Source organism: Pseudopipra pipra, chromosome 19 (genome assembly GCF_036250125.1).
Source record: "Pseudopipra pipra isolate bDixPip1 chromosome 19, bDixPip1.hap1, whole genome shotgun sequence".
In the NCBI taxonomy this organism is placed as follows: domain Eukaryota; kingdom Metazoa; phylum Chordata; class Aves; order Passeriformes; family Pipridae; genus Pseudopipra; species Pseudopipra pipra.
The window spans coordinates 1,947,341-1,963,452 of NC_087567.1; the positions used below are offsets into that span (position 1 = coordinate 1,947,341).

General features: G+C 49.8%; 1 protein-coding gene across 6 annotated transcripts in view; it reads left to right on the top strand.

Annotated features, from left to right (window-relative positions):
- The first annotated feature begins 340 nt into the window (after positions 1 to 340).
- Positions 341 to 16,112, top strand: part of NDEL1 (nudE neurodevelopment protein 1 like 1) — a 28,090-nt gene continuing 12,318 nt past the window's right edge. For 2 of the 6 annotated variants that reach the window (XM_064675632.1, XM_064675634.1), the window contains exons 1-6: positions 341 to 443; positions 9,238 to 9,335; positions 10,732 to 10,885; positions 12,025 to 12,173; positions 13,137 to 13,273; positions 15,352 to 15,525. In XM_064675632.1, the coding sequence (XP_064531702.1) occupies positions 9,250 to 9,335; positions 10,732 to 10,885; positions 12,025 to 12,173; positions 13,137 to 13,273; positions 15,352 to 15,525 (700 nt within the window). In that variant the 5' untranslated portion in view covers positions 341 to 443; positions 9,238 to 9,249. Of the gene's footprint in view, positions 444 to 757; positions 855 to 927; positions 947 to 966; positions 1,045 to 1,700; positions 1,816 to 9,237; positions 9,336 to 10,731; positions 10,886 to 12,024; positions 12,174 to 13,136; positions 13,274 to 15,351; positions 15,526 to 16,112 lie in introns of those variants that run through there. The other 4 variants (XM_064675635.1, XM_064675633.1, XM_064675637.1 and 1 more) reach the window with 4 other exon arrangements.

Consider the following 16,112-nt stretch of genomic DNA (forward strand, 5'->3'; position numbering starts at 1 on the left):
ATAGCGACGGAGACCGGGCCAGGGAAAAGGGACCGGGATAGGGACACGGACAGGGACAGGTACAGAGACTGGGACAGGGGCAGGGATAGGGGCAGGGTCAGGGACAGGGACAGGGACAAGGAACGGGCCAGGGCAAGGGCCAGGGCCAGGGACCGGGACAGGGATAAGGGACCGAGATAGGGACAGGGACAGGGACGGGGACAGAGACCGGGACAGGAATAGGGACAGGGACAGGAATAGGGACAGGGACAGGAATAGGGACCGGGACCGGGACCTGGACATCGACCGGCACCGGCCCGGCTCCCCAGGCCCCGCCCCTCCCCTCCCAGGCCCCGCCCCTGCCCCGCCCCCGAGGTTGCATCATCCGGCCCCACCCCCCGGTGCCCGGATGAGGCGGCCCCGGCGGCGGCGGGTGCTGCGGCGGTGACAGGGGATGCGCTGCGGTGAGCGGGGCGCGGGGCCGGGCCGACCGGGCTGGGCCGGGCCGGGGGTCCCGGGATAGTCCCGGCGGGCCCGAGGGGTTCGGGACGGGGGGGGATCACGGCCGGGGGTCCGGGGGGGCCGCGGGCCCCGCGCCGCCATTGGCTGCGGGTTGACAACGGGGCAGGGCCCGCCCCCGCGCCGCGGCATTGGCTGGCCGAGCCGCGCCGCGGCCGCTCATTGGCGGAGGGGACTGTCAGTCACGGCGCGGCCCGGCTCGGCCGCCGCCCTGCGCGGGCCGGGCCCCCCCGGGACCCTCCGGGAGCGGGGCCGGGGCGTTACCGGGCTCGGGGCTGCCCGGCACCCTGAGCCACCGCCGTGCGGGGCTCGGCACCCACGGCGGTCAGTTTTGCATCACCGACAGGCAGCCGGAGGTGTGATTCGCCTCAGTTGTCATAAAATCCTTGGGCGACCCGGTGGCCGCGGTGTGGGGCCTTTCTTAGGAAGAAATTCTTCCCGGAATTAGGTGATCAGACACCGGGAGGGGCTGCCCAGGGAGGCGGTGGAGTCCCCAACCCCGGAACGACTGGCCGTGGCACTCAGTGCTCTGGGCTGGGGGACAAGGTGGGCATCGGGCACAGGGGGATCCATGGGCTGGGAGGGCTTTTCCAGCCTCAGTGGTCCTGGGATTGTGGGATTCTATACCAGGATGGCAGAAATGTGTCCCCTCCTCCGTCCCTCACTTTCCTCTTTCAACAGAGGAGTGAAAACTGGAGGCAGGAGGGGTGTAAATTTTGTCCATTGCTTTGGCTTTCATCGGACTCGATGGGCTGGGAGGGCTTTTCCAACCCGAATGATTCTGGGATCTCTGCTGAGTATTTTTCAGTAGTTCCATGAGGGTTTTTCTCCGAGGTTGCTCCCACCTCCCTCTCAGCTCTGTGTTGTGTTTCATACAAACCCCCCCAAACCCCTGGTGCCCCGGTGATGAGCGTGACCCGAATTGCACAGGCGTGTGCGAGGGATGAACGGCTCTGACACGGGAGCAGATCCGTCACTGGGGCCAGAGCTCACGGGTGACTCCCGCTGACACGTCCCGTCCTTCCCGGGGGGAGGAGAGCTGTTCTTCCCTCCCACAGCCTGCACTGGGAGTGACTCAGGCTTTCCCGGCTCCCTCTGGAACCATCCTCACTTGGTCACAAGTGCACAGAGGTGGGGGGCACTTCTGGATGCCTGTGGGGCATTTATTGCCCTCAGAGGTGCTTAGATATGTGAAGCTGCTGTAGAAGAATTCCTTGGATACTCGAGGAATTTTTTTTTCTTCCTTTTTGTTTTTTCTCCCTCCCCCCCACAAGAAACAATTCTTGGACACTGTGGAGAGCTGGTGGCCTTGTCAAGGTCAGTGTTTCAGCAGAGATATCAGTAACTGTGAGAGGAAGGAGCTGTCCCGGGGCAGAAAAGAGACTGGGAGGATTTTGTATGTTTTGGAAGGGAGGTGGTGGAGTCCCCACCCCAGAGGTGTCCAAGGACGTGGCACTCAGTGCTCTGGGCTGGGGGACAAGGGGAGGATTGGGCACAGGGTGGTCTCAGAGGTCTTTTCCAACCTCAGTGATTCTGTGAGTCTGTATTTATTTACATACATGTAAATTTGGTGTATTGGCAGTGTGAGTGCTCAGACAGGCTGGCTGGCAGTGCCGGTTCACTGTGGCTGTGCAGGATGTGAAAGATGTGGGTAGATAATGTGGATTTTGGATTAACAGTGCCAGGACTGCCCCGGAGGAGATCCTGTGTCCTGCTTTCTGCCTGGGCTTTGTATTTATGTATTTACTTTATATACATGGAGGGATTCTCCCTTTGGTTTGCACATGTGGAGATTTAATCCTGTGTGCCACTGGGAGTCCCAGAGGTGAAGGATGTGTTCAGACACAAAGTGTTTGAGCTACTGTTTGAGTAATTCAGGGGAAAGCCCTCAGGTGTTTTTTTTTTTCCTGACTCTTTAGAGGTTGCAGATATGTAAGATAATTACTCTTTGGGTGCAGAAGGAAAGAGAAGAGAAAGGAAAATATGAAAGTGGAGAGAAAGCACAAGACTGATGATGTCTGTGACCTTGGTACCACAAGGAGTTTTGTCTCTGGAGTCATTGCTGGGAGCAGACTGCCAAAAACTACAGCAACAAAGTACAGTTTATTCCCTCAGTCTGTTACAGTTGGTTTTGAGGTGTCAGGAAAGTCAGACTGAGGAAGGAAATGGTATTCTTGCAGTCCTTGATGTTTGTGTGACACCACAAAAATAACCAAGATAAACTGTGGAGCGTGTTCAGCAAACTGCCTGCCCTGCTGTGCTGCCCTGACCTGTGGGCAGAGCCACTCAGACCCAGCAGAGAAGCTTTTTCTTGATGTGATTGTGTCCCTCCAGCTCAGGAGCAGATTGTGCTGGTTCCTTCTCCTTCCCAACACAGAGTTTTATTTTTAACATTCCTGTTGTTCAGTGCTCACTGCAGAGCCCCTCTCTGGGGGCTGGTCTGTGATAAATACTGAAAATACACCTTTTGGGGAGTGTTTTCAAATCAATTTTCCCCTCTCTTGGCACTGGTAAGATGTAAAGGAGCAGAATTCCCTGCTCTTGGCAGAACCCCGTGCTGAGTGCATCTTCCCCTCTGGCCCCCCCTTCCCAGGAGATGTTGTTCTGGGGATGGGATTAATTGCTGAGGTCCCAGGGAGGCCCAGGGGACCTGGTGCTGTCCTTTGGTGCAGGCTCTGGGCTGGGTGTGCTGGAAGTTCTGGGGTAAATCCATTGATTCTGGGGAGGATGCTCTGGGATTCTTCAAGGTTTGAGGAGAAACCAGGCAACTGTGAGTTGGGGAAGGTGCAGTTGGGTGGATGATCTCCAGAGGGAGGGTCAGGTCTGTGGCAGCTCCACTTGCAGCCTGTTGTGGGGTCAGGATCAGTGCTCCTGGTGCTCAGCATCTCTTATGGACCTTCCTAGAGGGTGCTTTTCTGGAGAGCAGAGACTCAAATCAGGAGGAAGCTTGTCCTTTTCACAGCCTGGATTTCCTTCTCAGTTCTCTGTTTACTCCACACCTTCTGCTCTGGGGGGGTTCATCCCTCGGGGGTTCCTGGCTATGGAGCTGGGAGTGAATTGTTCTCATGGTCAGGCCCAGGTTGTTCTGGGACACTCACATCTCCAGGGGCCTTTCCTTCATCTCTGCAGGTACTGCACCTGCATCAGGTGCACCAACCTCTTCAGGTTTCCTTTTTAAAGCATTTGGGTGGGAACAGATAGAGGTCGAGTGTCTTAAACTTCCCTTGCCGTTGAATATGATTTTTAATACTAAATTCTGCTCCCTTTGGTAGCTGCAGCTTGATTTCTGAAAAGAGGCTTCTTGCATCAGTGCACTCCTTCTGGTTTCAAGGTTTCCACCCCAGTGCTGGCTCACTCAGCAAGGGTTCTTTATTATGATTTCATATCATATACTCACCAGGCCTTTGAGCCTTGGCCATGTGGTGCAGAGCAGACATGTTAGATTTGATTAATGAGGCTGTTGAGATAACAAGGCTTTGCTGTGTGGTGCCAGGTTGTCTTAAAGGCTTTTAGTCTGAACTTGGCACAAAGTTCCTGCAGGTAGGATTTGGTTATCTCCTGCCTCCTGTGCTGTCCAAATTGGAAATGCAGGATTTATTGTTGCAGCAGGAGTGTTCTGCTGACACTGTGCTCTGTGACTTTCCTCTTTCCCTGAAAGCTCCTGTGCTGCTGTTGCAAGAGGCGAGGAGGCATTTGTTGTGGTTCACTTGAGAACATTCAGTTCAAAAATAGGATTGCAGGAGAAGGCTGAGTTCACAGAGGCTCAGTTCCTAACAGTGACAGATGCGGGCAGACATCCAAAATGTATGGAAATCCACCAGCTCCTATTCCAGGATGAGCAAAACAAGCACAAATTGATTGGTGAAATCTAATCCATGCCTTTGGTTGGTTTGTTTGTTTGTTTTCCATCTTCTGTTAAGTGCATGACAATGTCCATTTGCTTTGAGTTTTGGCTGGAGGGCTCAGGTTCCTTTGCTTTGAGCCTTGATTTGGGGGAAAAAAGTCAAGAACTTCAGGGGTTTGGGGGTTACCTGTTGGTTCTCATGGTTTGAGAAGGTGAAGAATGGTTGGAACAAGGTTTCTTCTGCTTTTGTGCCTGTGAATCAGCCAAAAAGGGGAAGAGGAAGAAGAGCTGGCTGGGGACAGTCCTTCCTGCTCTTGGTGGCAGCTCTGGGTGGTGCCAGCTCTGGGTGACGGGGTGAGATGGGGGGGCTGTGGCACAAAACAGGCACTTGGCAGTTCTGTGGTAGCCAGAGTTATCTCCAGAACTGAAGGCCCCTGTGAGCTTGGCAGAATTCCTTGATCAAGTCCTGTTCCAGGTGGTTACTTATTTAATTCCAAAGGTCACTGGACATTTCCATTGCCTTAAGGGGAGGGGGACCAGCAAAGCATGGGTGGGGGAGTGCAGCACTGTGCTTTGTCATGTTTGTTTGCCTCTGCACAGTTTTTCATGTTTGGTGTCTGAAAATATTGGGCAAACAGGCTTGTAGGGAAGAAAGCAGAAAAATGTGCAGAAAAATGAACATTAAATAAGATTAACTCCCTTTCCATGGCAGTGGTTGTAAACTGCTTTTAAATGGGAGAGTGTGAGGCAATTAAAATCAGGGAGAATGTTTTATCCAGCCCCTTGAGATGCTGCAGGTACACCCGGGGTGAACTGCAGCAGCTTGTGAGCAGTGCTCAGAATTATCCCTCCTGTGATGTTTCAGTGATTCAGTTGACTTTGAGAGCGGGGAGGAGAGAATTCCCGACTGTGGGAAGGGGTGGGTAGAAGCTGAGACATCGTGTTGTATTTCAAGCTGAGTGTTTTGGTCTTGGATTTCATGCAAAGCTCCTCAGCAGCCTCCCGTCACACGGATGGGGTTACACCATGTTACACTTCAGGCTGTGTTGGTGTTCTCATGGCTTAGGAGAGATTTCAAATGCAAGATTCCCGAAGTTACTTGGGAAATACTGTGTGTTTGTTTAGTTATTTCTGCCACAGGTTGGATTCAGAAATCCTTGTGATATCCAGAGGATACTGCACATCTCACCTGTAAAGGATTCCTTTGGAGGTGGGAAAACAGATTTGTCCTATACAAACCCTTTTAGACCAGTTCTTAACCTACACACCGCATTTTTCAGAATGATTTCAGCGTGGAAGTTCTTTCCTTTTCCCAGTGGAGAGTTCCTCTGTCCCGCTGACTTTGTGGGGGTGGCTTGAAAGGATCCCCCTTGTTTTGAACGTAGCCCTTGTCTGGGAGCTGCCTTGGAGCTGGAGCTGTGCCCACGGAGCTGTGCTTTCCCAGGGCACTGTGTGAATGCTAAGCTGTGTTGGAATGAATTCCAGTGGGCAGCAGCATAAGCCTGCTCTCATTTTCCCTGGAAGACGCTGCTGCATTGTCTTGTCTGTGCCCTGAAAGCCTCAGTGTTGTTGGTCAAAGGCTCCATTCTGCAAGTGCCACGTATGCAAAGGAGCCTGTGAATAGGAAGGACTTGCCGTGCTGGTTCTCAGCTCCTTCTCAGCTCCTCATGGAATTCCAGGACAACTGGCAGCAGGCTGAAGCAAGGCAGCCTTTGTTAAACCCTCGGTGTTCCGTGGGCATCCTCTCTCTCCCACACGTGAGATGTTTCAAATGCTCTGGCTGTGTTCTGATAAGGCCTGGGAATCACTCCCTGCAGGCACATCCCTGTGCTCAGATACAGCCCTGTTCCTGTGCCATCAGCCGAGGGAATGGGCAAAGCTTGGCACAGTGAAGGGATCTGCCTGTGCCCACAGCTGTGGCAGGGGCAGGATTGGAAGCTGTTGGCATCTTCTAGCTCTCAGACTGGTGTTTGGGCCATGAACCACCGTGTTTGTGTGCTCTTCTCTCTTTCATGCCCCTCATGAAGGAGCACTGCAGGCACTGCAGGGATTCCGTGGGTATTTGTGTCCAAGGGTGTGCCCTGAGCAGACAGGAAGGAGTCCTGGACCTTATCTCAGCCACTTCTAGGATATGATGTAGGAAAGACTAGGAAGAGTTCCTGCCAAGGGGCCTGAGGCACCACAGGGCCGAATCTCCTCCCTCTGGTGTCTGAAAGGGGGTTTGGACAAAGGAGTGGGAGGAAAAAATACCTCCTGTACTTGGGAATGCCAGGCAGCCCTTCCTGTCCTTGCAGGGATTCTGGGGATATTTATTTCCAAGGGTGTGCCCTGATCAGACAGGAAGGAGTCCTGGACCTCATCTCAGCCACTTCTAGGAAAAGATGTCAGGTGCTTCCTTGTACTTCCTTGTAAGGGAAGGCAAGTGGTGTGACTGTGTCCAAAAAGTAGGATGTGGATGCTGGAGCTCAGCAGGGCACACTGGTGTTGGCATCTGGAGCAGGTGTTTATCCAAAATCCCTGTTGGTAGCATTAGGCATGGTGGGAGACGTGGAGCAGGGGCAATCATGAATCATCACCCCTTTAACCAACATGGAAAACGTCAACTTGCTCCTGCTGGGTATGTTTGGGAAGGAAGAGTTCCCGAGGCACCACAGGGCTGAATCTCCTCCCTCTGGTGGCTGAAAGGGTCTTTGGACAAAGGAGTGAGGGGAAAAAAATCCCTCCTGTACTTGTGAGTGCTTGCTGTGCTTGCAGGGTTCTGGGGTGTTTGTGTCCCAGGGTGTGCCCCGAGCAGACAGGAAGGAGTCCTGGCCCTTCCCCAGCACCTCTCGGAAATGATCTCAGGGGTTCCTTGTAGAGCCCTTTTCTAACCACATCCTGAATTTTGCTGACAGCTGGCTTGGCTGCTCACCTTCTGAGCTCAGCTCACCTCTGGAGCTGTGGGAGCTGAGCCTGGGTTGTGTCTCATTTATTTTGGGATGAATGTGCTGCCTGCTGATCCAGCCCTCTGGAGTGTGCCGGTTTGGAGCCAAGTGCAGGGAAAGATCTGAGGCTTTTATGGAAGGGTTTGATCAGTGCTGGACCAGTGCTTTGAACAACACTCAGCAGTGCCTGAGCTGGTCACCTGTGCCTTGTCCTGGCAGCTGGAATCCCTGTCCAGGAGCTTCCTGAGCCTCTAGCTCACCTGGATGCACCCGAGGGGGAACTGCAACAGTTTGGGCTCCACATCCCCTGGGAACAGGCTTGTGCACAGCACTTGGGATTGGTCCCTGTGGTGGGATGGAGGTGCCTTGGTAACAGCTGAGCAAGTGCTCCCAAAGAAACCTGTGTCTGAAATTTGTTACTGGAACGGCTCCACAGGTGTGTTTTGTTTTGTCAGTACAAGGAAGTGCAGAAAAGGAGACACCATCAGTTCTCTTGGGCAGTGTGGAGATGTGATTCCTGACAAATTGCTTCTCCAAGAACCCTGTGAAGTTAAATAAACACAGTGTGAGATTTGGGGTGGTTTTGAGGTGCTTGGCACCCTCTGGATAAATTTGGGCCCTTGGGTTGTGGCAGCTGCAGTCTCAGCTGGAGACCCACGTGCCAGTTCCGCCTGGCTGTGTCTCTGAGCTCAGTGCCAGCCTGGCTGCCCTCTGATGAAAGCATGGGACTGTTTTGTCCCACTTTTAGGTATCAAAAATGTGGGTCACAGCAATGCAGGACATATTAGTGTGACAATTTTAGCCTGAAGGGACAGAGTTGGCTGAGAGGGGGCAGCGCTGCCCGATAGAGTGTGAAAGTCAGGACTTCCAGGTCAGCTATTCCTGATCAATGAGCTTGATGTTGTTCCCAGCCTCTGCTTTAAGCACAGAAGGAGTTGGTTTCACCTTATTCTTTTTCTGAGTGTTAATGGCAGAATTTAAATCTTGGCTTTTTGAGGAGAGAGAAAAAAGGATACCTATTTATGAAAGAGTTGTGGGATTGCTTGGGGAGGGCTCAGCTGTGGTGCTTTTCCTGTGGTCTGAGCAGTTCTGGCCCTGCTGTGCATGGCAGGGCCACAGCCACCACTTCATCACCTTCAGCAGCTCTGGGACCTGCTGTGGATGTCCCATGTCCCCTGGACTGTGTGTTGCTCCTTGGATAAAGGTCTGTGTTGGGTTGTGTTTCCTGTGCTGGCTGAGAGCCAAGCAGTGCTGCCAGAGGCATCCAGAGCTCCAGGAAGGGTGGTCCTCATGGAGCAGGGGGTCATCTGCTCCTCCTAACACCTCCAGGCTGGAGACTCTCCTGTATGATGTGACCATGTGGTTTTGTGAGAGGCTGATCCTTCTTCTGTGTGTCTGAGGGAGCAAAATTATGTGGATAATTTCAGTTACCTGCTTGTTTTACACAAGCAGGAATTAGCCAGGACTCAACACAGGAAGGTTAAATTGAATTTTAGTCTCCACACACAGTTAGTGGTTCCTCAGTGTTCATCCTCCTTCACTACTCACGTTTGCAGCTCTAATAGCTGTTGTAGTGCTATTGTTGTGTTGGTGACAGGAGGCAAAATCTCTTTAAGAACATTTTAGGACCTAAAGTGGAAACTGTGATTGCTGCAAATTTTAGTGTTACCAACTGTGATCCAAAGTGGGGTTTTCACCTGGTGTTTCAGTGGCAGATAAAAAAACACAGCCAAAATTTCTGGTCCTGTTTCTCGCTGCACAAGCACTTCCAGAAGCTGGGTAAAATTCCATGGCTTGTTGTGGCAGGTCCCTGTGCTGGATGACTCCTGTTAGGGATCATTAACATCCTGTGGGCAGGTGCCAAGTCCTGGTGCTGCTGTTGGAAAGGCTGTGGCAGTGAAGCCCAGGATTTAGGAGCAGGTTTGGGGTCTGTGTTTGTCCTGAGTGTGTCCCTGTGTTTGTGCCCTGCAGGTCGTGTTGATCATGGACAGTGAAGAAATCCCAACTTTCTCGAGTCCAAAGGAGGAAACTGCATATTGGAAAGAGCTTTCCTTGAAGTACAAACAAAGGTATTGTGGATTGGCAGGCTGGGTTTGCTTCTTAATGACCAGAACTTTGTTTAATCTCTTTCTCTGCAAGGCCACACCAAGATTATTATGTTATATTAAAGATTTTAGAAAGAATCTCTAAAAAGAGAATTTGTAAAGAATTTCTAGCTTTAAAATTCCCAATTTTGTGGGAGCTGAGTGTGCTTGCCCAGTGTCTCCATGCCAGGAACTCCAGGCTATGTTCTGAGCATGTTTGAGCAAGAGCAGAGCCCTTTTAGGATCATGTGCACCTTTGTATAATTAAAGTGCTGCCTTTAAGTAGTATCTTGATGTTTTATCATAAGAAGGCGCCTTTGGGCTCTCCTTGTGTCATTCCTGTTCCCTCCAGCTCCTTGTAATGGAATTACTGGTATGAAAAGTGGCTGATTTGGTGTCTGCTGCATTTTATTGAAGTGGATTTTACCTCCCAGTCCTGCCTGGACCAGGGGTTTGCATCTTTTAGGGGGCACGGGGCTTTTTGGGTACCAAAGGTGGCAGGAGAGGCTGTTGTGTTGAGGAGTGCTGTGCTTCTTGAGGGGCTTTCTCTGGAGTGCTCCCAGTTCATTTCCTTTGGGAAGCTTTATGTGCACTCAGTGTAACTCATGTGCAACTGAGCTGGAGCCACTTAAAACCTCTCTGGAGCCCAAAGAGCCCAAGTTGCTTTTTTGTTTGGTTTGGGGTTGTTTTGGGGAGGGAGGGGTTGGGAATGTGGAGGAGCCTGTCCCTGTGGAGAACCCTAAGCTGTTCTTGGGTGTCAGAACATTCTGTGTGAGGCACCAATATGTTGTTTCCTAAAGCCTGGTTGGTTTTCCCTGCTATTTGCTGAGGGCTGAGCTGTTACCTGTGGTAAAGATGCAAATTTAATAAGCAAAGTATGTGGAGTGGCTACCCCTGGTATTTAATAACTGTCAGTACTATGAGGCAGGGATGTGCTGGCTTCCTGACTCCTCATGATTTTTAAGAACCTTAAATTTCCAGGTAGTGCAGAGATGCAGAAACTGTTGTTCTCTCTTTGTTTTTTGACCAAAATCAGGTTAAATGTTTGCTTAATTCATTGTCTCCATCAAATCTCCTACCAGTGGAAGCTGATGGAGTACAAAGTGGTTCTCAGGCTCCCATGAATCCTGTAAATAGCCTTGATTTCACACAGGCATTTAGGGCAGCTGTTGGTTTTGATGTAAGAGAATTAATTTCCTTTAATAGCTGAGCTTAATGTAATTTCTCCATTTCCCAAATTTTCTTTTTCCCCTTAGAAATCTATGATGACACTTAAGTACTTCAGAACTCCTTTTTTTTCCAGCTTTTTATTTTAGAAGAGCTGCAGATTTTAACTTGGGAGATGCTGGCTTTTCCCACTGATGAAATCCTCTCCTTACAGCTTCCAGGAGGCTCGTGAAGAGCTGGCTGAATTCCAGGAGGGAAGCAGAGAATTAGAAGCAGAGTTGGAGGCACAGCTAGTGCAGGCTGAGCAGAGGAACAGAGATTTGCAAGCAGATAACCAAAGACTGAAGTATGAAGTGGAAACATTAAAGGTGGGTCTCCTCTGTAATGGTGTTGCTTCTTCTTTTGGGTATGTCTTGGATCTCCTTTTAGATCCTCTGGGCTATTCTTGGTCACTGAACATCCAAATGAAGTCAAGGAATTGTCTGTTTATGATCCAGGCTTAAGTATGGCACGTCCTCCAAATAAGGCAGGGAAATTCCTGGCAGAATTTTCCTTGTTCACATCATGAAACTCTTGTCCTGGAGTTTGTGCTGTGGATTCTGGAGGCTGTGCCAAGCAGGAGCTTTATTAGTTCCACAGGGAACATCAGCACAGCAGCACAGGGACAACAGGAGTTGTCTTTCTTTGCAAACCAGTCTTTGTCTCCTCAGTTTTATGAGACTAAAGGAGGCTCAGAGTGGGTGATCTGTGCACATCTTTCAGTCTCATCCATTCTTAACAGCCATTTCTGTGGAGCCAGGAATTGCAGGGGGATCTGCATCTGCAGGAGGTGGCCTTGAACTGATGCCTCTGTGTTAGCAAGTTCTTGCCTCTTTTGGAACCTTGAAATAGCATCATTTTGGGTAGTCTTGGCTTGTGGTAGTGAAGACAAAGGTTAGAAATTCTCTCAGTGGAAGGAAGGTTTCTGGGTTTGCTCTGTGTATCCATTCCCAGCTGTATTGTAAGGTCAGCACATGTTTTATGAGGTCACTGCTTTCTCCATGGGGATCTATCTGTGCCCTCAGAGCTGGTGAGAGACTACTTGGCAGTGAATTCTTCCAAAGCTGAGTTTGTGGGCCTGGAGGTTTTGTAGCAGATTCCAGTGGCTCTCATTTTTGCTCATGGACACGTCAGACAGTGTCTGGTCTCACAGTGGCTGTTATCAAGGGAAAAGGGAGGGCTGTGCAGTTGGATTTCTCTCTGGCTTCCTGGGTGTTTGAGGCTCTGGAGCAGGTGTCAGTGCAGGCTGTTGGGAGCAGATGCAGGGACACATCCCTGAGAGCCAGCTGTGTCCTGGGGAGATGGCTGGGACTTCGTGCCATGCCTGGCTCTGACGTTCACAGCCTGTTCCTTCTCCCTCTCTAATTTTTCTGCATTACCAGCGATCCCAAACCAGCAGCCTGCAAAGAGTGTGATACTTTCTTTGTCCCATTTTACTGCTATTTATCTCCATAACTCTTTCTTCCAGGAGAAGCTGGAGCACCAGTATGCCCAGAGTTACAAGCAGGTGTCCCTGTTGGAGGATGACCTGAGCCAGACCAGGGCCATCAAGGACCAGCTGCACAAATACGTGCGGGAGCTGGAGCAGGCCAACGATGACCTGGAGCGTGCAAAGAGGTGAGGGCTGCCAGCCTCTCCTTCCCTCAGAGCTTGCACTGCATCCTTTCTTTGCCACTCAGATTGGTCATTTCATTCTTCCTTAAAAGGGAAAATACATTCAAAAAACCCCAAACAACCCCCAAGACTCTTGGAGTTCGCCTCCATCAGCTGGTTCCTTGTGTTAGAGCTGGAAAGGCAGTGGGACAACGTGGCTTGTGCTCCTGTGAGGAACAAGCTGTGCAAGCAGAGCCACTGCCTCTGGTACCCCCAGCTGAATGACTTCTAATTGTGGGCCTGGTGGCTCCAAACCCCTTTGAAGTCAGCAGCTCATGCTTTACATAGTCCCTTTTAAACAAACCAGGCCAAAGGAGTCTCCTGGTCCCTTCCAGAGCAGCTGTAGGGAACAATCCTGGCCTTTGTAAGGCCTGGGCTGAACAGGCTGCTCTGGAAACACCCAGTTTGGGAGTAGGTCATGCTTCCCTTTTGCTGAATGGGAATTCTGCCATTGATTCAGGGAGAGCAGGAATGAGCCTCTGGCTATCTGGGAACAAAGATCTGAGAGCTGAGCTCGTTTCCACCAGGCTCATGCCTGACTTCTGACACGAAGTTTGGAAGGAATTGGCTCTTAGGTAATATCCCAGTGCTCTGCTGTCCACACTGGGCTCTGCCTGCCCACAGCTCTGCCCTCATTATTAAATGTACAGCTTTGGATAATGGCTTGGGAAAAACGGGGATGGGTGCACAGGACTGGCTCTTTCCCACACCTCTGGTACATCCCTGAGAGCCAGATGCTATCATGTGTTTTCATCTTTTTCTCCTGTTTCTTTGGAGTTGATTAGTCCTTTCTAAGCAGCATTTCCATGGCTTTCAAATGCTCAGTGTGGCTGCAGGCCCTGCTAACATTTTTCCTCTATTATGTTTCTGAATACACTTTTATGTTGGCTGAGCTGAAGAACCCAATATTCTGGATTTTGTTTCTAGGGCAACAATAGTTTCATTGGAAGACTTTGAACAGAGGCTGAACCAAGCTATTGAGAGAAATGCATTTTTAGAAAGTGAACTGGATGACAAGGAGTCATTGCTGGTTTCTGTACAGAGATTAAAGGATGAAGCAAGAGGTAAGGCTTGTCTGGTTAGTTCTGTGTCTTGCTTTGCTAAAAGAGACACTTAGCAACCAAAGCTCATGTTTCTAGAAAGCCTCACATGATAAACTTGAACTGGATACATTAGCTGTTATTAACAATAGGTTTTCTAAATGTCCTGTGTAGTCAAGAGGAAAAATTTCCTGACATAGGACAGAATTAATATCAGATTAATTCAGGATTTTAACACAGATGAGTATAAAAATACTCTATTCCACAGATATCACAGAACTGAGGAAATGTGCTTTGAAAGTTCCTTTTTGTTATGGTTTTATGCCTTGTGTAGGAGGGGAAAGCACAGGAAATGACAGGGAAATACAGGATAAATGATTAAGTAACTGTCCTGAAAAATCCTGTCTCCTGTGTTCCTTCTAAACCCCTTGGAAATCTCCTGGTTTATTTAAGATATTCCAGTAAAGGCTGTGTTTAGACCTGTGAGATCAGAGATGGTTGGGGTAGTGTTCTGGGATATGAGCAGGAATTGGGAATTCCCCAATGGATTTCACATTGAGGATCCTGGGGAAATGTTTTTAATGATTGGGGGAAACTGATTTCTCTGATAATGGAGATGATCTGCTCATAATCCTGTGCCAGCCATTAATAAATTCAGAGATTAGTGGTTTTCAACTTTATTTCCCAAGAGAAACTTTCTAAAATAATTCCTCAGTTCAGGCCTGGGCCCAAGTGTAAGAAAAGTGTAAGAAAACTCACCTGAACAGGATGGGATTTTTTGCTGTGAACCTCTTTGAACCAAGTTCGTGCCCCAATAATTAAAAACTTTATTGGAAGCACAGGGGTTTTTTGTAATAAATATCAAGAGGCAAGTTTTCCAATATGTAAAGTTTTACAAAATGTAAATATTTCTGAAGAAATATATGTATTGTCATTTGAGGTTAGGGCAATAATACTGGGAAAAACAGCAAAACCCAGGAGACTGTTTTCTAGAACACTGGAATAATCAGCCAAAAAGACATCTTGTTTTTTAGATGAGTCATTTGGAAATTTTTAGCATTTCTTAGGGTAGCAAAGCTGCTTGTTGTTCCCCCTGACAGCAAGCAGGAACAGTAGCCACTAAAAGAACTGGTAAAATGTCAAACTGAGAGATGACATTTCTGATTGAACAGCCTCTGCTGTGGGCCCAGATTTTCATTTCAGCTCTGCTGTTTTACCTAAAAACAGTTCTAAATATTTGTGACAGCTTAAAAGCTGTAATGTATAGTTAATTTTGCTCTTGCATGTTGTAGCAGATTAAGGCAAGGAATAAGAGGTCTGGGAAAATTCAGGAACAACTGGAACAAAAAGGAACAACTCCCTTGTGATCTTTTTTTGCATCTAGACCCTTCTAAGGATTTAGAGATCCGTTGTTGAGCTGTGCTGGATGCTCTCTGTAGCAAAAAGATGTGGAAATGGGAAGGGACAGGGTAAGGATAAGCTGCAGTCTGGGGAGGAGGTGAGAGTAAAGCCTGGCTTTGCTAATCTCCAGCCTGTTTCCCTGTCCTTTGGACTGCCCAGTCTCTCCAGTCTGCTCTTCCACTTGTCAAGACATCAAAAACTGGATGCAACCCTTGGACTGTCTTTGGCTGGTGTGGAATTCTGTGGATTATTAACTGGAAGAATAAGATAGGAATTAGAAACACGGGGATAGGTCATTCCTCTGGTTTTTGCAGCCTCCCCTGGAGCAGGAGCTGAGTGTGGCCCAGCTGCAGCATTTGTGTCCAGCTACAGTTTTTGTAACACTCTTTCTGTGGAGCTCACACTGCAGATGGGGAGAATTCCTGAGGGAAAGTCACCTGCCATGATCCCAGGGACCACACAGCTCCCAGGGCCAGGCAGGGCTGTTTGCTCCCCCCCTGCTCCCAGCTGGGATGGGAAGGGGTGGGATTGGGCTCTGGCTGTTCTGAGGGGTGTCCCCACTGCTGGAGAATCCAGTTAACCCAGGATTGCTGCAAACTGTCTCCTCTTCCTCTCTCCCAAATGAACAGAGAGAGTGTTTGTGACAGAAATCAGTCTCTAATATATGTTTTTTGTGGATTTTTTCTCCTCTCCATCCCCAGACTTGAGGCAAGAGCTGGCAGTGAGGGAAAGGCAGCAAGAGGTGACCCGAAAATCAGCTCCCAGCTCTCCCACTCTGGACTGTGAGAAGATGGATTCAGCTGTCCAGGCCTCTCTCTCCTTGCCAGCCACACCTGTTGGAAAAGGATCAGAAAATAGTTTTCCTTCCCCCAAAGGTACCATTCCCAGGAGCTGTGTCTGGGTGTTTGGCAGGATGTCCACAGGGAATGTGGGTGTGGGGATAGGGGGATCCCACACCTGTGTTTAAATCCCAGGACAGCATCAGTTGCATTTAAGGAGTAGGAAAAAGAGGAAAAGAGCATGGAAAAAGCATGGAAAAGAAGGGCAATGAAGCTCAGATATTGCTTTTGTGGGGGCAGGGGTTTGCACTATGCAGTGGGTGCTGCAGTGGAGCACTGAGGATATTTGGGATTGCAGGGAAATGCAGGGACTGATATTCCTGCTCCAGTGTGGAGCAGCAGTGGTGGGTGAAGGGTGTCAGGAATTCCAGTGTCTCTGTTCCCACACTGACTCTTGGGGGGTGCTGTTTTCTCCCTGAGGCAGTGGGATGTTAGTCCAGTCCCCTTCCCCCTCTGGAAGGCTCGGGACAGTCTCAGGGACTAATACATTATTTTTCCAATGAGAAGGAGCAGATTCCAGCAGGAGCTCTGTCTGGATTAGATGGATTGTGGTCAGTAGCCCTGCAGATGGAGAGTGCATGAACTCTGCATGTGGGGCTGCTGGGAATGAGGGCAGTGGGCAG